General features: G+C 63.3%; 3 protein-coding genes across 6 annotated transcripts in view; 1 reads left to right on the plus strand and 2 right to left on the minus strand.

Moving 5' to 3' along the window:
• Positions 1-2,374, plus strand: part of NFIC (nuclear factor I C) — a 41,723-nt gene extending 39,349 nt beyond the window's left edge. For all 4 annotated transcript variants that reach the window (XM_056335992.1, XM_056335991.1, XM_056335993.1 and 1 more), the window contains one exon: positions 1,098-2,374. In XM_056335992.1, coding sequence (XP_056191967.1) covers positions 1,098-1,115 — 18 coding nt within the window. In that variant the 3' untranslated portion in view covers positions 1,116-2,374. The remainder of the gene's footprint in view (positions 1-1,097) is intronic.
• A 5,630-nt stretch (positions 2,375-8,004) lies between these two features.
• On the minus strand, positions 8,005-12,741 carry SMIM24 (small integral membrane protein 24). Its single transcript, XM_056335375.1, has 4 exons — positions 11,694-12,741; positions 9,024-11,566; positions 8,834-8,872; positions 8,005-8,325 (listed from the first exon to the last, which is right to left on the minus strand). The coding sequence occupies exons 2-4, from the start codon at positions 10,190-10,192 to the stop codon at positions 8,232-8,234; spliced, it is 1,302 nt and encodes a 433-aa protein (XP_056191350.1). The 5' UTR covers positions 10,193-11,566; positions 11,694-12,741; the 3' UTR covers positions 8,005-8,231.
• Positions 12,742-13,926: 1,185 nt separating this feature from the next.
• On the minus strand, positions 13,927-17,785 carry DOHH (deoxyhypusine hydroxylase). The gene is made up of 5 exons (XM_056335377.1): positions 17,627-17,785; positions 16,962-17,300; positions 16,545-16,621; positions 16,090-16,327; positions 13,927-15,089 (listed from the first exon to the last, which is right to left on the minus strand). The coding sequence occupies exons 2-5, from the start codon at positions 17,233-17,235 to the stop codon at positions 14,773-14,775; spliced, it is 906 nt and encodes a 301-aa protein (XP_056191352.1). The 5' UTR covers positions 17,236-17,300; positions 17,627-17,785; the 3' UTR covers positions 13,927-14,772.
• Positions 17,786-18,838: the final 1,053 nt, after the last annotated feature.

Genomic DNA, 18,838 nt, shown 5'->3' on the forward strand with positions numbered 1-18,838 from the left:
CCCAGGGTGCAGCACCTGCAGGGTCGAGTACTGAGGGCACTGAGCTGTGCCATGGGGCACCCAAGGGTGCTGTGCTGTGCCAGGGTGCAAGCACCCAGGAACCGTGAGCCACTGTGCTGTAGGGCACCCAAGGGTGCTGTGCTGTGGCAGGATGTGAGCACTCAGGGAGTGTGAGCCACTGTGCTGTGGGGTACCCAAGGGTGCTGTGCCGTGCCAGGGTGCAAGTACTCAGGGACTGTGAGCTGTGCTGTGGGGCACCCAAGGGTGCTGTTCTGTGCCAGAGTCCAAGCACCTGGGGACCGTGAGCTGGGACACCCAAGGCTGCGGTGCCATTGAAGGGGGAAAACACGGGGGGCCCAGCTCTGACCGCAGGTGCCCACCCTGCCTCAGTTTCCCCAGTTCTACACGTGGGGTGGGGACCCCAAGGACTTTGGGGGCAGCTCTGGGAGAGCCCCTGGGGAGCAGGGTGCTGGGGCCCCTGCACCCCCTACCCCCTGGGGGTCACAGCCACTGAAAGCCCCAGGACCTCAGGGTCCCTGTCTCTGTCCCTGTGTGTGTGTAGTTGGTCACACCTGAGGGGGCCTCCCCAGGGCTCAGGGACCTCTGCATAGGGAAACTGAGGCACAGGGGAACCGAAGCGGGGATGGGTAGCTGAGACCTGCTGCTCTCGGGTCATGTGTGGCGGGGCCGGGAAGGGTTAAGGGAAGCGGCGGCCCCGAGCTGTCTCGTTGCCAACGGAAACCAGACATGAGGTAATCGGATATGAACTTGAACTTGGGGCTGGGGGGTGGGAAGACAATGGGAGGGTGGCAGGGGGCCACCCCACAAGGTCCCCGGCCCTGCCACCCCCCTAACCCATCCCCAAGTGGGACCATTCCCTGGGGAGCATCACTTCGGCTGTGGAGGTGCAGAGGGACCGGCCACCAAGGGGAACGCTGGTGGCCCTGGTGCAGAGGACTGGCGAACTCAGCGTAGGGATGGGGACACCAGCCCGGTGCAGGGCAGCAAGGGTGGCAGCGTGGGGACAGCTGTCCTGGTGCAGGGGACACCGTGTGGCACGGGGCACTAACGCCAGCCTCTCTCTTCTCTCCCGGCAGTCCTGGTACCTGGGATAACCACCGCCGTGCCGCCCCTTCGCCTCCCTTCTCCTCTGCTTTAGGCACCCCTGGAGGAACATCCCCGTCCCCGAGCACCAGGCCCAGCCTTGCGGTGACGACGGAGAGCGTGGACTCACAACGATGATGATGATGACGACGACGACGATGACGACGACGACGACGACGACGACAAGCAAAACCCACACCCGAAGGAAAGAGCGAGGGAAAGGAAGAAGGAAAAGGGTCAAACTTTTTTAAAAAGGAAGAAAAAAAAAAATACAAACAAAACAACAACCCATCCCAGGAGGACCTTCCCCCAACCCCAACCCGGCGATGCGCCAGAAAACAAAGAAACAAAAAAACAAGAAAAAAAACACTATTATTTGCCCCGTCAGCCGGCGCCGCGCTGAGACCTGACACAACTCGTGCCAGCAATGCCTCCCGGAGTGGCAGCGGGGCTGCGGCGCCAGAGCCCTGCCGGCTGCTCACCGGAGGGTCGGATATGCAAACGGCTCTTGACTCTCATTCTTGCCTCTATGTGAGTAGAAAAGATCCCCCCCCGCCACCCCCCGGCCCCACACAGACTCTCGGGGGGGCCCCAGGGCCGAGGTGGGGCGCAGCGGGGTGGGGGTCACCTCCTGCCACCGGTTCCCCATGCGTGCGGCCGCGCTCGCTGTCGGGGCGAGGCGATGCTCCGTGCCGTGAAAGCGCCTTGGGGATGGGTGATGCTGTGCTGGGGTGACACGGTGACATGCGTGGTGGTGACACCGCATGGTGATGCGGTGACGTGGTGGCACAGTGGCACGGTGGCCAGCTCGGCTTGACACGAGTGGGTGCCACAGGAGGAGGGGGCTCGGGGCCATGGGGGGTGCATGGCCACGGCCAAAGACGGTGGCAGTGGCACCCCGATTCCCACGGGGACACTGCCACCATGGCCCCAGCAGCGCCCGGGCTGCCACCGTCGGGCCAGGGCACTGGTTGCCATCTCTCTGCAATGCCTTCCTTGCCCCCCCAGCCCTGGCCCATGTCCCCACGTGTGTCCCTGTGTCCCCCTGCGTGTCCGTGCGCCGGGGGAGGGTCCGTGGGGCTGTGGAGGGGCGTGCGTCCGTGTGTCTGAGCTATGCATTCCTGTGGACAGGTACCAGGTGGGTGGCGAGGGGAGGGTGCGCTCGTGTTGCACATTTTGTAGGAAATGCACTTTTAAGAGGGAATCGTCAAACAAAAAAGAAAGAAGAAAAGAAAAAAAAAAATCACAAAAAAGGAGGAAAGAGGAGGAGGAGGAGGAAGAGGAGAGGAGACAGAGCCCTGGCACTGGCTTGCCAGGATGGCTGGTTGGGGTTTTTGGGGTTTTTTTTTTTTTTTTAAATACAAAAGGATGGAGAAATGGAGCCTGAGCGAGGGCGAGGGCAGAGCCAGCCCCACAGAGCCCCGGCCCCGCGTCAAGTGCCTGATCTGCGGTGGGGAGGGGTCTCGGGACCCCCGGAGGAGCCCCCAGCCGGGGCCAGTGCTGGAGAAGCGTCGGCCATCCCCGTCCCGCACAATGGCAGCGTGGCCGAGGGACTTGGGGACGTGGCAGTGCCTTAGATCAGAGGGACCCATGCAGCGGCCGAGGCGAGGAGGAGGAGGAAGATGACGAAGGCACCCGGCGTCTCCAGCAGATGGTGGCAGCCGCGGAGGAGACTGGTCCCAGGCGTGTCCCCAAGGGGACCCAGGGAGCCCACGCCCCAGGGACACCCCACAGGTGATGATGGAGAGAAGCCACCATGGGATGTCCAGGAGCAGGGGATGTCACCAAGGCCACAGCTGCCACCCGTCTGTCCCCCTCCCCTGGCACCCAGAGCCGCCCGTGGACCACCGGCATCGCATCCCCATCCAGCGGCCCCCCGCTCCCCCCTGCTTCCCACCTACCCCCCGGGATGGCACAGCGCAGCGAGGCTGGATCCTGCCTGCCCACGGCACGGCACCGGGGAAAGGGCTGATGCAGGAAATCCCGGGAGACAAAAAAATAATCAAAAAGGACAAGAAAAGGAGAAAACCACAAAAAAAAAAAAAAAAAAAGGAAAAAAAAAAAGAAAACCAACAAAAAAGCGCTTGTGGAGAGGGAAACCTGTTTTTTTTTTTTTTTTAAAGATCTGAGAAAGAAACACATAAAAAAAAAGAAAAAGACAAAAAAAAAAAAAAAAAGACAAATAAACTGCATGGTGCTTTAACAGGATCTGGTGACCTGGCTCAACCCAGCCGCGGATGGCTGATGCTGTGCATGGCAGACTGTATTAACCGGCTCTACCTTCCCCTTCAGCAAAAGAGAAAAAAAGAAAAAAAAAAAAAAAGAGGAAAAAACCCACAAAAAATTCTGTATAAAAGAAAAAAAAAGCCGTAAAAAAAAACAAAACAAAAAAACCACGAGAAAAAAAAATCCATGTTTTCCTAATTTGCACGAAATTTTATACCACATGATGTGCCTTGCCTTCGAAGACTAAGTATTACCGGACCCGATATCAGTGCGAGGGAGTCGCTGCATGCCCGGGGCTCCCGGGGGCTGGGGGGGCCGGGGTGGCTGCCCCCCCTCGCCTCCTGCATGGCTTCTTCTCGGCCGGAAAAGTCCCTTTCTCTCTATTATTAATTATTATTTTTAACTAATTTTCCCCCTCGGAACGTCTTCCAGTTGGTAAATACCGATGCATCCTCTGCGCCAACACACCGGAATATGCAATAGCCGCTCGGCTGCGCCGGCGAGGGGGGGTCCGGCCAGGGGGGGGGGGTCCGGTGGGGGGGGGTCCGGCCACCCCTTTGCTTTGCCTCTCTTATTTTGGTTTGTTGGTTTTTTTTTCTTTCCCTTTTGGGGGTGTTTTCTTTTGTTTTTCTGCTTATAGCAACCAAAGGCAGCGAGGCGGGAGGCAGCAGGGCCCCCCCCTGCGTCAGAGCCCCCCCGCAATGCTGGGGGGAACCCAGGCATCCCGGCGTGACAGGATGGACGAGGATTGCAGTCGAGGTCCCCACGGGGAGGACCAGGGATGGAAACCCCATGGCTGAGCCCTTATGGGGGGCCACAGCATCCCACCCCCCTTGAGGGACACACACCCCTCCCCCCTTTTTAATTGGTTTGCAATGGGGCGCAGGGCCGGGAGGCTGAGCCCAGCTGCTCTTGTGACAGGAATGGAACCGTGTGAATGTAGCTGTGCCCCCCTCGAGGGCTGGTGTCGGGGGGTCGCAGCCCCCCCCCTACCTACATCCCCATCGGCTTCATCTCCGGGGTCCGGCTGGCGCAGTGGGAAATGGGCAAAGTCCAGCAAGGGTCCCCTCGCCATCACTCTGCCCGTTCCCTGCTGTGCCAACCGCCGAGCGGGGTCCCGACACCCCAAAAAATCCAGAATTTGCCTTAAAACCCAAGCGTCCCGCCGGTCGGAGAGAGAGACACCCCCCCAGCACCCTCGGCTGAGGACTGATGCGGGTTGTGACACTGATGGGCGGTGGTGGCACCGCGCGTCGCTGCTGCTTTGTAATGAAAGAAACGTCGTCGTCAACATTTTTTTTTTTATTTTTCTTTTTTTTAATTTTTTTTTTTTGGTGTCCAAAAGTATTAGTGGAGGATGGGGGGGGGTGGGGGTCGTGTGTCCCACCGGGGTCTCACCCACTGGTGCAGTTTGGGGTCCCACAGGGCTAGGGCACATCCTTGGAGACTGTTCTTTATGCAAGGTGCAGTATTGATTTCTGCAAGGACAATGCAACGCGGGGAAGCGGGAGGTTAGCGTCCAGTTGGGGGGAAAATAAATTTTAAAAAAAATAGAATTTAAAAAAAACCAAAAAACAGAGAGAAAATTGAAAAAAGAAAAAAGAAAAAAAAAAAAGGGTTTTAAGGCTAGGAAAGGATCAGCTCAAAGCAAAAAAAAAAAAAAAAAAATTAAAAAAAAAAAAGCATTTCTCAGCGGTGACCAGAGTGACAGCCAGTGGAGGGAGGGAGCGGGGGCACCCGGGACAGCCCCCCCGGCCAGCCCCCCAGCGAGTGTGGGGCCTGGGGGGAGGCGAGGGGCGCTGGCGCCCCTTGGGCCTGGGCCCCCCTGCCCCAAGGAAGCCCCCAGAGCCCCCAGCCCCACGGGGGCACTGGTGGGGACCCCCCCCAGCCCCCCCCTTTTGCTGCCTTTACCCCCGGGGCCGGCAGCATGCCTGGCCGGGCTGCGGCTGCAGCCCCCCAAAACCCGCCCTCGGCAAGAAAAGCACCTTAAAACATGTTAAAAAAAAAACAAAGGCAAAAAATAATCAACTCGATGCCCCCCAGCCCGGAGGGGCGGCAGCGGGGGGATTCGGGCTGGGGGCTTTCCCTTGGGGGTCCGGGGAGCTCCCACTGCCCCCGGGGTCTTTGCACTGCTCCCCCCAACACCCACCGCCCCGGGGCTGCATCCCCCCCCCAGCTCTGCCCAAAGGGAATATGCAAACTCCCCCCCCCGGACCCCTCCGAGGGGTCCGCACGGGGGCTGGGGGGGCCGACCACTAATTTTTATTATTTTTATTTTTTTAATCATTCTCCCTTTTTTTTTTTTTTTTTTTTTTATTATCCCCCCGTGGCCTCTGGGCTTGGTGGCCACAGTCGAGGTGGGCGCAAAGCGGGGTGGGGGGGACACCCCATCACTGGGGATGCTCCGGGGGGGGGTCCCTTGGTAGAATGGGGATGTGGGGGGGGGGGGGTCCGCTCGACAATCACCGCGCCCGGGGTTCCCGCGGGGGTTTCATGCACTACAGTCTCTCCTAGAGGGTTTTTAGTCGGGCTTGTCGGCTTAAAAAAAAAAAATTAATTACAAATAGTCCTTGTGACCTATAAATAAAAAAAAAAAAAAACCTGTACATATATATATATCTCTCTCTCCACATATATATATATGGGGCTGCAGGGGCCGGAGGTGGGCGCGGGTCCCTGCGGGGCCGACACACAGTTAAGGTACTTTAAAGCGCAAAGGAATATATATATATATAAAAAACCCTATATATATATATATGTCTCGTTTGTTGTTGTTTTGTTTCTTTTTTTTTTCCTTTTTTTTCCTTTTTTTTTTCTTTTTTTTGTACTACGAGTTTGGAATTGCTGCTTTCTGCCCCCCAAGGGCTCCTGCTGCCAGCTGGGGTGGGCAGCACCTGCGGGTGCCCCCCATACAGCAGCACCCATGGGTGCCCCCCGCGTGATGCCCACAGGCAGGCGGGAGCAGAGGTGGAGATGGGGGGGAGGGGGGGGGGGCGGGGGGGGAGACCCCACCTCTGGGCAAAGAGCGGCAAAAGGAAAGAAACCGCCCCAAAAAGGCGTCGAGGCGGCAGCCGGCAGGACCACGACTCACACCCATACCAAAAATCCCGCCGCAGTGCCTCCGCGCCGCCGGCTGCCCTCGCCAGCCTTTTCGGGGGGTCCCCCCTCCCCACGGGGGGGGGCTGCCCCCTCCCTCGCAGTTATATTTTACTAGTTAGCCGGATTCTCGCTTCTCGCTTGCCGCAGCCGTTACACACCCGCCGAGCGCACCAGGGCCGCGAGCCGGGGCCGGGACCCCCGTCTCAGCTGTGACACCCCCCCCCTCCCCCCAAGCCCCTGCATGCCCCCCCCCGAGCCCCCCGCTCGCCTCCCTGGTGCTTCACGATATTTGATTATACCATTGTACGCAGCCATTACCGATAGCCGCCGCTCCTGCCTACATACCAGTTACTGACCGTGACTATGGATTTGGGATTTTTTTTTTTGTTTTCTTTTTTTTGTTTTGTTTTGTTTCTTTTGGGTTTTGTTTTTTTTTGTTGGGGTTTTTGTTTTGGTTTTTTTTTTTTTGGTTGGTTTTTTCCCCCCCCCCTCCCCTATGCAAAAAAGAGAAAAAAGAGACAAAAAAGAAGAAAAAAACAAAAAACAAAAAACTGACACACACAAAAAAAAGATAAAAAAAAGAAAAGGATAAAAAAAAAAGACAAAAAAAAAAATGTATAAAAATTAAACAAGCTATGCTTCAACTCCAGCCCGCCTCTGCCCTTCCTTCACTGCCCCTGGGGGAAACTGAGGCACAGAGCCCGGCCTGGGGAGGAACTGGGTGTCCCAACTGTGGGGGCCACTGGGGTGTACTGGAGCGGAGTCATGCCAGGCGATGGGTGTCTGTCACCCCGGAGGGGGGATCCCCACCCATGGGTGCCCTTGGCCTGGCTGAGGTGGGTGACTGAGCCGGGGCCAGCAGCACCCTGGGGCACACCGTGGGATGGCGGGGAGGGGACACAGGGGGACAGGGCCATGGGTGGGTGCAGCCGTGGGCTGACAGGGGGGTGGCTGCGCTGCTGCTGCCTCCTCTGCATCAGGACCTCGGCCACGTGACATCACCACGTCGTGTACATGACAGCATCACCTCGTGCACGTGACATCATCACCTCACCCATGTGACGTCATTGCTCTCTCACCCATAGGACATCGTTGGCCAAAGCTGTGTGTCACCCTCATTCCCGTGGGGTGCTGAGGCTAGTGGGAGGTCGGGGCCACCTGCCCCCCGACACCCGCTGGTCCCCACACCCCTTGCGGCGCAGGCAGGGGGCTGGGGTTGGGGGGCCAGGGGGCAGCGGTGTGGGCAGGGGCTGGGGGGCAGTGGCATGGGCAGGGGGCTGGGGGGCAGTGGCACAGGCAGAGGGCTGGGGCCGGCGGTCCAGAGGGCAACGGTGGGGGCAGGGGGCTGGGGGCAGGGGGGCAGCAGTGTGGGCAGGGGGCTGGGGGGCAGTGGCACAGGCAGGGGGCTGGGGTCAGGGGGCCGGGGGCCGGGGGGCAGCGGTGTGGGCAGGAGGCCAGGGGGCAGCCACCGGCTCAGGAGCCCCCCATTGTCCCCTACCCCGGTGGCACCCATGGGTGCCCCTCCCCCAGCACCCTCGGGGGCCGCCCCACCGCCGCCACCGCCACACGGGACGCTTGATTCTGGGGACCTTTACTGGGGACCGGCCGGGGACCCGCCCCGGGACACCCCCCCCGCCCAGCGCCGGGGGTGCGGGACCGCGCTCCGCTCCGCGGGCGGCCGATCCACGCCGGGTCCTGGCGGCAACCGGCCGCCCGCCCCGCGGCCGCCCGCAAAACCCGGCGCGGAGTTGCGACCCGCGGACGGGGCTGCGGGCGGGGGGCGAGCGGGGGCGGCCACCGCCTCAGAGGGCCGTGGCCCGGCGCTGCTCCTCGCTGTCGCTCTCCTCGTCGCGGTCCGTCTCGGCCCCCGCGTTGGCGCAGCCGGTGCGCTCCAGCCTGCGGGAGGGAGCCGGGGGGGCACGGCCGCCTGCGACGGGGCACCCGGACCCCCTCCCCGGGGGTGGTACCAGCACCCTCCGCCATGCCCAGGGCACGAACGGGCCGCGCAGGGCACGGCCGAACCACGCACAGCACCACCAGGGCATGCAGGACACGGCCAATCCATGCACAGCACCACCAGGACACGGCCGAGACATACACAGCACCACCCAGGCCACAACTGAGCCACGCACAGCACCACCAGGCCATGCAGGACACGGCCAAGCCACGCACAGCACCACCAGGCCACAACTGAGCCACACACAGCACCACCAGGCCATGCAGGACGCGGCCAAGCCACGCACAGCACCACCCAGGCCACAACTGAGCCACGCACAGCACCACCAGGCCATGCAGGACGCGGCCAAGCCACACATGGCACCGCTGGGCCATGCACAGCACCGCCAGCATGTGGCCACCCCCAGGGGCAGCCTGGTGCCAGCCCCGCAGCACCCAGCCATGGTACCTGTCATCCCCTGGGGTCTCCTGGAGGTTGCCCTGCTTCCTGCGAGGGGACAGAGGGGCTGAGCGCATGCCCCGTCCCACCCCACAGCACCCTGCCCTTGGCCCCAGGCATGGCAGGACCCTACAGCCCCCCTGGGCTGGCACCCAGTGCCCAGGTGGGTGCAGGATGTGGCCCCGCTGTGCTGGCCCACCTGTGCATCCTGATCTTCCAGAGCCGGTTGATGAGCAGGAGCACAAAGACAATAAAGAGGAAGATGACGACGACCATGAGGCTGATGAGCCAAGGCTGCAGCTCCTTGGGGCCCATGTCTGCACGGCAGCGGTGTGGGGACACGGGTGGGGACAGGGACATGGATGGGGACAGGGACATGGATGGGGACAGCTTCAGGGGAACTCCATCCTGCAGGGGATGGGACCCCTGATTCCATGACACAGGGTCCCAATTGTGCCAAGCCTGGCACCAGTGGACACTGGGGACACCAGGGGACGTTGGCTGACACCCATCACCACCCCCTCCCCACTGTCCCCTGGGTGCCAGGGAAGCCACCCCGGACAGCCACCCCACCCCCGTACAGGGGGGCACAGTGGGGAGCACTGGGGACAGCAGGCAGGTACCCCTAGATCTTTCTGCTTTGCCCTCAGAATGGTTGCTGCCGAGGCACTGGGACAGACTGGTCCTACTGAGAAGGTCTCCCCGAAGCTGATCCGATGCCCCAGGGTGGGCATGGGCTCCCCCAGGGCACCCTGGGGTGCAGGGGGATGTGGGCATGGGGGGGCACCTACCAGCCTGTCCCTGGGTGGTGCTGGTGAGGATGAGCAGGACCAGGAGGGAGAGGGTCCACCAGTCCCTTGGCCACATCCTACACCCCGAGGTGGGCTCCTCTCCCACGCCGCTGCTGGCCCCGCACGCCGGCGCTGCCCTCTGCACCTGGGGCCAACGGGTGGCTTTTATTGGGCTCAAGAGGCCACCAAGTGCCACGGCAACGTGGCTCCTGGAACCCCTGGGAGGTGGCACCTCTCCCCTGGTGCAGCCACCAGCACCCCGTGGCACCCAGCGGCCACCACCTCGGGGACTGTGGCAGCAGCCCCATGCCCAGGGCTGGGGTCCCCCCCAGGTGGGCATGTGGATGGAGGGAGGGAGGGATGGTGGGCAGGTGGGTGAAGAGACAGATGGGTGGGTGGGTGTTTGGGGGGCAGAGGGGTGGGTGGGTGACGGACTGATGTGTGGGAGCGCCCTCCCACCCCCCACCCCAGCCTTTCCCCTCTGCCCATGGGGCCCCCTGTGCCCACTGGCGGGGCTGGGGCAGATCCTGGCCAGTGTCCCATCCCCACGGACACGGCCCCCACCCCACCACGTCATGGGGATGGGGCAGCACAGGGGGGGTGGCAGTGCCAGACCACCCTGCAGCTCCAGCTGGGGCCCAGATGTGACGGCTGGTGCCGGCAGGACGCCGCCACGTGCCCGGGGAGCGCCGGGTGCCACGAAGAGCTAAATATTAACGGTGTTATCGGTGAGACCTTGGCAGCGTGAGCTCTGCTCCGCCTCCCAGCCCCCACCCACTGGGGCACTGGGGAAACTGAGGCACAGGATGGCTGGCAGCACCCCAGGGACGGACTGTGGGCTTCAGCAGGGCCACCTTGCCTGTGACAATTCCCCAAGGGGTGGAGAAGGAGCCTGGGGGCATGGGGACAGGGTCCCCACTGGAGGGATGTGTATGTGGGGGGTCCAGCCCCAGCCTGGGTTTAAGGCAGGGGATGGGGGTCCGTATGACGCAGTCCCCATCCCCAGTGCCCCCACCAGAGCCCAAGTGGGGCACGTGGGTGCTTTTGTCCCCAAGATTGGCTTTGGGGACACCTGTGGGTGCCACCGAGCTCTGCCTCACCAGGAGGGGACACAGTCTGGCAGCATCAGGGGGCCAAGGGGGGCAGCGGGGGCAAATCCAGGCTCAGCACAGCACCCATCTGTGCCTCCCTGCGCGTCTGCGCGCGGCCGTGCCGACACAGGCCCTCCCCGCGGGCACGTGCACCCGTGTTTCCCTGCACACACGTGTGCGTGCCCACATCCGTCCCTCCTACGCCCACCCGTGTCTGTGCCCACGCCTGGGGCGTGCCCCCATGCCAGGGGTTTGGACCCCCGGGCACCCACCTTCACATCCCCACGTGTGTGCACCCACATGGGGGTCCCTCCCCATGTGTCCCTGCCCGGGGGCTGGTGCAGCTTTGCTAAGGGACGCTGCTGTCCCCAGGTGAAAGTCAGGGTGTCCCAGCCCTGCCACCTCCCCGTGCCCATGCCTGGCTAAGGGGCAAGCGAGCGGGGCCGGGGCAGGCTGCTTTATTGGGGGGCAGCGATGGCAGCCCCCAGGTAACGGGTGGGACTGTGCCGAGGATGTGAAGCCGCGTGTCAGCGCCAGTGTCACCCCCACGCCAGAGTCAGGGACCACGCTGTGACCCAACAGGCAGGCACGGCTGCGGGGTCCCGGTGGTGATGGGGGGCCAAGGGGTCCCGGGTCCTAGAAAAACCTCTTCTTGTGGGTGTCGGCGAAGGAGATGGAGCTGCGTGGGACAGTGCTGAGCAGCCCCAGCGGGACGTCCATGCCGGGCAGGGCGCCAGCGCCTTCACGCTCCGGCTTCGCCTCCGCCAGCACCGCGTCCTCCTCCAGCCACTCCACCTCCAGCACAGTCCCCTCGGCCATCACCTCCTTCTCCTCCTCCGGCTTGGGCCCGAACACCCAGTCTGCGGGCAGAGATGGAGCCATCAGCACACACCCCCACCACAGCAAAGGGTCTGGGGGACCCCCCTTGCCCCCCACCAAGCCCCATCAGGAGCCCCAAAGCTCAGCGCCGCCCTGGGCACCACTCACCAGCGAAATCGTGCACCAGGTCCTTGATGAGGTGCCCCACGATGGCGTATGCCACCATCAGCACCAGGGCAGCCGCCATCACCAGGTAAAGGACATAGCGAGGCAGGCGGATGCTGTCCAGAGCGGGGGGCTTGTAGTCCACATACAGCACCCCGTCCTCCTCGGGGGGAAACTGCAGCAAGTGCCGTGGCCCCCACGCCCCCCTGGCACCTGGAAGTGGGGTACCCCCTGCCAGGGCCATTGCCAGCTCCTCCCGTACCCCAGCCCCTAAAGCCTCTGCTGCACGGGGGGCCGCAGGGCATCAGCGGCATCGGGGTCCGTGACACTCCTCGGTGCCGGTGGCTCACAGGGACAGCGGGGTCCCCCTGCCCGGTGGCGGTGCCACTCACCTGCCGCCGCCAAAGGACAGAGCATCCGTGGGAAGGAGCTTAGTGCCTGCTAATCCCAGCAGAGCCCCGGTGGGCTCAGCCAGGGGGGCCACCAGCAGGCTCCCACGGGGCTCAGAGTCCCCGGAATCTGCCCCTCGAGCAGCACGGCAGGTACGTCCATCCCCTTGGGAGTGGGGAATTGCCTGCAGCTGGAGAACCCCAAAAGGCAGGGATGGGGAGGGACACCCCAAGGCCTCCCCCTCCTCCCCTGGGCTTAGTTAAATCCCTCAGATCCCTCGAGCAGATGGTCTGAAATCCCAGCGCAGCACCCTGCCCCAGAGGATACAGCCACACCAGGAGGGGCTGGGCAGAGGGGCTGGGTGCCACAGCCCCACACGCTCCTGTGGGGCCCCCTTCGCTGCACAGAGCCCAGCCACAGCAAAGCAGCCCACAGCGAGGGGCCGTCACCCCCCTGGAGCTTCATGTTGGCTGTCACATGTGGCACCCCGACACCCAGCATCGCTCCTCCGGCGAGGAGCCAGCCGCAGAGGGGCACTGGGCACCCCCCGAAAGTGATGCCCTCAGCACCAGGAGCGTGCAGGGTTTGCCTCAGACCAGCAGCAGCCTGGAAAAACCCTCAAATCCTTCCCAGGGTGGGTTGGCCAGAGAGGGATGGAGGTGCCTGCGGTGTTCGGTGTGAAGTCAGGGCACAACACTCAGAACCTCCTCCACCCCAGCAGCCAGGTCATCCCTGGCCAGATCCTGGCTGCAAAAGCACCAGTTTAATTCCAGTTTGGGCTTAGAAGGCGTTTGGGGGAGCAGAGGCAAACACTGGATGAGAGATCTGGAAAGAACCCTGTGTGGTCTGAGTCAGTCACCTGTGGAAATGCTGGAGCAGCAGGGAGCAAGTGTGGAGGCAGCCGGGGTGGTGAGTGGGGACAAACACCCACAAGCACCAGGGAAACACGCCGGCAGCATGCCACAGCCTGCACGCTGGTAAAGTCCTGGTGTGGAGCGGGCAGCCGCCTCACACCAGTAACAAGGTAAGTGGGAAATGGCACGTCCCACAGCCCTGCCCCATCACCCACTGGGGGATGGAGCTGGGCACAGAGACACCCCAGAGCTTGGCAGTGCCAGCTGGGCCCTGCCTATTGCCCAGGGGCTACAGAGGATGAGGGAAGAGGGGCAAGGAGCCCCATAACAGCTGCTGACTCCAAAATGGTGTAAAAATATCAGCTCTTTGTCTCCAGTGCCAACGAAGAGACATCCTCCACGTCACATGCAAGCAACCCCATCCACAGCACTTGGGTGCGTGGGTCTGACTCGCAGCAAGCATGTACGGGCAACTGAAATTGGCTACATCTCCAAATAAAATCCCTTCCATGGGGTCCTGGACAGGGCCAGACTGGACTGGGGGCTCCCTGCCCTCCTGTGTCCCCAAGCAGCAGAGCCTCAGGGATGCTGAGCCAGCCACCACAGCAGCCTTAGGGACTAAGGATTGAGCCCGGGAGCTGCTCGCAGGGAGACCTCGGTCAGGGGGAAGAGCCCCATCAGCAGGATGCTGGACCCCACAGCGCAGCAGGACCCCACCAGCCCCTCCTCCGGCACCCCACAGGCAATGTCTGCCCTCCTCTCTGGGCCTGCCAGGGTTGCAGGGAAGGGGTTTTACCCCAAGCCATCAGGGACCCCACCCCATGCTCTCTCCTCCCATTTCGGTTGGACTCACTCTTTTCCAACCTAAATGATTCTGTTCTATGATTCTATTACGGCAGCCCCGGGGCTCCTTCCTGGGGCCCAACTCTGTGGCGCTGGGTGCACCCCACATCTGGGCAAGGGCTAAATCACAGCTCGACTGACACAGGAGCTCCCACTGCCAGCGCTTTATTCCCTGCCGGCCCCCCCATGCCCACGCTGGGCTGCCCGGCGGGGCTGGGTGCTGGGTGCCGGCAGCAGACACCAGCCTCAGCCCTCCCAGGTCTGGGTAAATGCAGGGGAAAGTCCAGGCAGGCTCTGCTTCACCCTGTAAGCCCTAATGGCAGCACCATTCCCTGCAGAAAGGAAAAGCGCAGCCAAATCTTCCCAACTCTGCCATGAAACACCACCCCCCACCCCACCCCCCCATCCCAGGGCAAAGGCTGCTGCAAGCACAGCCCTGGCCTGCCCCAACAGGCGAGGCCAAACCCACAGCAGCTCCTCCACCACAGAGGCAAGGAGGGACCCGGCTCAGCACCAGCACCAAGGGCGATTTCAAGGCACTGCACCACTACAACCTATGGAAGCAAATGCCCAGTGCCAGCCCTGGCCCCGCAGCAAAGCTCTGGCGGGGAAAGTGGAGCTGCTTCACACCTAGACACCACGGCAGCACAAGCCCAGAGCAGCCCCGGGCCCTGCGCAGCCATGACAGGCTCCGACGTGCAAAGTGGAGCCCACCCAGTCCAAGCCCCAAGCCAGGCTGCGAGCAGGCAGTGCTGATCCTGGCAGGGAAAAAGGGGTAGATCCAGGAAACGGGGGGTGGTGGGGAGGGGGCAAGTAGCAGCTCAGCCTGGATTTGGAGGGAGAAGGCAGCTGTAATTGTGCCAGAGAGCAAATCCAGTTCCTCCTCCACCTCTGCCATGGCAAGGCATGGATCTGTGTTGACAGAGGCAGCCATGAAAGTGCCGCGGTGGGGGATGGGATGGAGCACACCCAGCCCACACTCCCCCAGCCAGGGCTCAGGCGGAGGCCTGCAGCTTGCAGAGCCCGTCGGCGTACTGGAACTGGGTGCCATTCTCGTACTCATACATGTCCAGCGCCACCTCGCAGCTCTCCCGCACCACCCGCTCCTCATCGTGGGCGAAGGCACGCAGGGTCTCCAGGCAGGAGGGATGGGCGATGGAGCCCAGGGCTTCAGCGCACTCGTGGCGCACCATGGGGCTCTCGGTGCGGCTGCGCAGCGTGGCTGTCAGCTGCGGGACGCAGGCCTCATCTTGCATCTGGCCCAGCACGTAGCCAATTTCATGGCGGAAGAGGGCACTGCCAGAGCGCAGCCCTGCGGGAAGGAGACAAGAGTGAGCCGCCATCGCCCCCAGAGTGCACCCAGATGCCTGGCTGGAGTCCCCCACCCAAAAGGCAGAAGCCATGGGGCAGGCTGGCCTGGGGGCCAGAACCAGCGGCTGCCCCTGCAGACCCATGGGGGCTTTTGGGGAAATGGACAAAACAGCCACGGAAAGGGTTGTTGCCCCCTGCCCCGACACAGCTGGGGCAGCACCAGCACCACATGCCTGCAGCTGTGGCCCAGGAGAGTAGGGATGCCCTGTCATGACAGCAGCACCCACCCTCCCAGCAGAGCTGCCAGCACCCTCGCCTGCCCTGGGCAGCCTACACTGCCTACGGGCCCTGCCCCACCGGCACGACGTGCCTGGGACAGACACAACCAGAGCCTCAAGCCTTCCTGTGCTGCGGGACTGAACAGCCACAGCAGGAGCTCACAGATCCCTGCACGCTTTACCTCATGGTGCGTGGGTGCTCTTGGCTGGTCCAAGAAGGCTGAAGAGCCTCATCCAATTCCCTTAAGATCAGGGGTGGGTCCAAATAGTTCCTGGGCTGTGGTCTGCCCCTTCCCCACTCAGGAGACATTCACTCCATCCTCCAGTGCTATTCCCAAACCCCAGGACAAGGTTGGCAGCCTCTGACTTTCCAGGATGGGAGAGCAGGACCCCAACACCCTGGGGCCAGGTCTCACCAGGAGACACCACGTCAGACTGGTTGGTCCCAAGCCAGCGTTACAGACCGCGCCCTCTCCCACCCAGACCCACAAAGAAAGGGGGCCTGGAGGAGCAAGAGGGCTGTGAAACACCAGAAAGCACCAAGAGCTTTGTGATGTGGCTCTTACAAGCAAGCAGGGGGACAGCAGCTCTAGAAACAAATGTGTGAAGATCCTAAGAGGAGCCGTGCAGCTCTGGCAGCCCTGGATTTGGGAAAGGCTAATCCCAGATTAACCTGTACAGACTTAGTGAGGAGACTGCAGGCAGCCTCGCGCTGGCCCTTACCATCTGCCAGCGCCAGCACAGCAGCCTGGCTCCCCAGGTTTCGTAGGGCAAACATGGCCCGGTAGCGGTCGAACAGCACGCGTGATTCATCCAGGAGGGTTTCACGGAGCTTGGCAACGTCCGTTTCCTCAGCAGGGGGAGCAGGATCCACGGAGAGGTATGGGCTGGTGGCCAGCTCCTGCTTGTTCTCCTGCAGCCACTCTAGCCTTCTCACTGCCAGCTGACACGTCTCGGCCACCTGCAGGGACAGGGACACAGCCCTGGCTTTGGAACGGCACCATGCAGAGCTGGGAGGGCGTCCAGGCCTTCCTGATGGCAGCTGACTGTCACAACACAGCAGGATGCCGCTCACAGTGTTGCTGCCCCCAGCCAGTGGCTGCCCAGGAGAGGCCTGCCTCCCCATCCTGGGCCAGCAGTGCTGCACCCAGGGAAAATGAGCCCCCCAAGAGCCTCACCTCAACCACAGGATCCTCCGAATAGCGTTTCAGGATATCCAGCACATCCGGATTCCCGATAGCACCCAGGGCTTCACCTGAAGGAAGGACGTGTCAGGACATTATCAAAGTGTCTACGTGAGGACCCTGCTGTGTCCTCTGGCAAAGCCTTGCCTTGCCCTGAAGTGGAGACACAGGCCTGACTGACCGATCCCCAGTGAGATGGCCAGGCAAATAAACAGGGCAGGAGCCAGCTTGGCCAGCAGGAAGGGGAAGGCTTGGCCAACCAGTCCAGCCAGGGCTGGCAAGGGGACGCAGCGAGGCAATTACATGCCTCAGGGTTTTCCAAGCCATGACACTATGGATCAGGCCACCACAGGCTGTTGGGTACGGGGGAAGCACCCACAAGTCCCACAGCCACAGGAACTGCCATCGTACCGGCCTCATGCCTGACCATGGGCTCCTGGCTGGTGTCCTCCAGCACCCGGATGAGCACGGGGATGGCCGCTTCGTCCTGCATCTGGCCCAGGCAGTAGGCCAGCTCGTGCTTCAGCAGCGCGGAGCCATCCCCGAAGGCCCGGCTGATCCAGTCCACGGCTGCAGGGCCGCCCAGGTTGCGCAGGGTGAAGAGGGCCCGGAACCGGGCAGGCAGGGGCTGGGCCGCGTCCACCAGCCTCCGGCCGATGGCATCCACCTCCTGCTCTGTCACCATGGCGCCGGGCAGGGCAAGATCCGCTCGCGTCCAGGCCTCTGCCGGGGCTCCCTCCGGTCACGCTCCTGCGCACGGGGGAAGGGGGTCAGGGGGGCGCTGGGCGCAGCCCCCGGGGCCGCCCTCAACAACCAGCGGGTTCCACAGCCCGGGGCAGGCAGGGCCACGGCCCGGCAGCTGCCGCGGGGGTGAGGGGCAGCAGGCGAGCCCCGGCCCTGTGCCGGTGGGCCGAGCAGAACCGGGGCTGGGCCTGGTCCCACGGGATGGGCCTGGACCCCCCGAGACCGACAAGGACACACGCCCCTCGCCGCGCTGCGCCGCGCCCGGCCCAGCTTAGCCGCGGGGGAACGGGAGGAACGGGGGGAACGGGGGCCGGGCCTGTTCCCACACTCACCGCGCGGCGCCATGCTGCTCCCTCACGTGACCGCGCCGGCAGCTCCTACCACCGCACTTCCGGGGAGGGGAGGACGGCACCGCCCCCAGCCCGCCCGCTGCCGGGTGCTGCCTCCCCCCTGCTTCCGCCGAGTGGGAGCGGCCGGGGCAAGGGGCGGGGTTACCAGAGCAGCGCGTGCGCGGCGCCGGCGGCGGTCAGGCCCACCTGCGGGCGGAGGGGCAAGCTGCGCCATGGGACCCCGTGGCCGCCCCGGGCAGTGTGAGCTGCGGCGGCAGGCCGGGGGTGCAGGGGCCCTGCTCAGTCATGGGAGCCCCTTCCCCGGTGAGCTTCGCGGCCCCAGGGCCCGGAACATGGGCCCTGCTGGACTGGCTAGGGGTGCTTCGGGGGACACCGGTGGGGTACCCCTGGGGACATCCCCGGGACACAAGTGGGGTACCCTTGGGGACACCCCCGGGACATCCTTGGGGGCACCGGTGGGGTACCACTGGAGACACCCCCAGAGTCACCAGCGGGGCATCGTTGAGAACAGCCCAGCCAGCCTTGGGGACACCCCAAAGACACCTCTGGGGACACCAGTGAGGTACCCCTGGGGACACTCACAAGACACCTCTGGGGCACCCCTAGGGACAGCCCTGGTGACATGCCCAGGACACCTCTGGGGCACCCCTAGGGACACCCCCAGGACACCGACATGGCAGGTGGGAGCTGGCAGTCCTCTCCTCCCAGCAGCCAGGGGCTCTGCCAGCTGCCCCCTGTGCTGCAGCGGGGACCCCCAGCCCCCCAGGAAGGCAGGACACATCCGTGCCACCCCCTACAACTCCCACCTTCCAGCAAAGTGCTGACGGAGCAGCCTTGGTGCCCTGGCACCTGCCACGACTGCGGCAGCGTGCCACCGGGCTGCAGCCCGCGGCAGGATGGCAGGGAATGAACCGCAGCCGCTTGATTTCTCAGACGATACGGGGGGCAGAGCCCTGTGTTCCTGCTCACGCTGCACTGCGCTGGAAGCGCACAGCAGAGGTGCTGGCAGAAAGAGCTGCCTAGTGGGACCGGGAGGGACCTCAGGGGGCTGTGCTGCAGACCCTCACGGCAGATCCCTCTGGAGAGGGGTGAGGCTGGGACAGCTCAGCCTGCTCATGCCAAGGGCAGCACGTGCTGCCCGAGGAGCAGCAGAGCGGGAGTTTGCGGGTGCAGTTTCATTCTGGGCTGGTGCCA

The sequence above is a fragment of the Falco biarmicus genome, chromosome 4 (assembly GCF_023638135.1).
Source record: "Falco biarmicus isolate bFalBia1 chromosome 4, bFalBia1.pri, whole genome shotgun sequence".
NCBI classification, from domain to species: domain Eukaryota; kingdom Metazoa; phylum Chordata; class Aves; order Falconiformes; family Falconidae; genus Falco; species Falco biarmicus.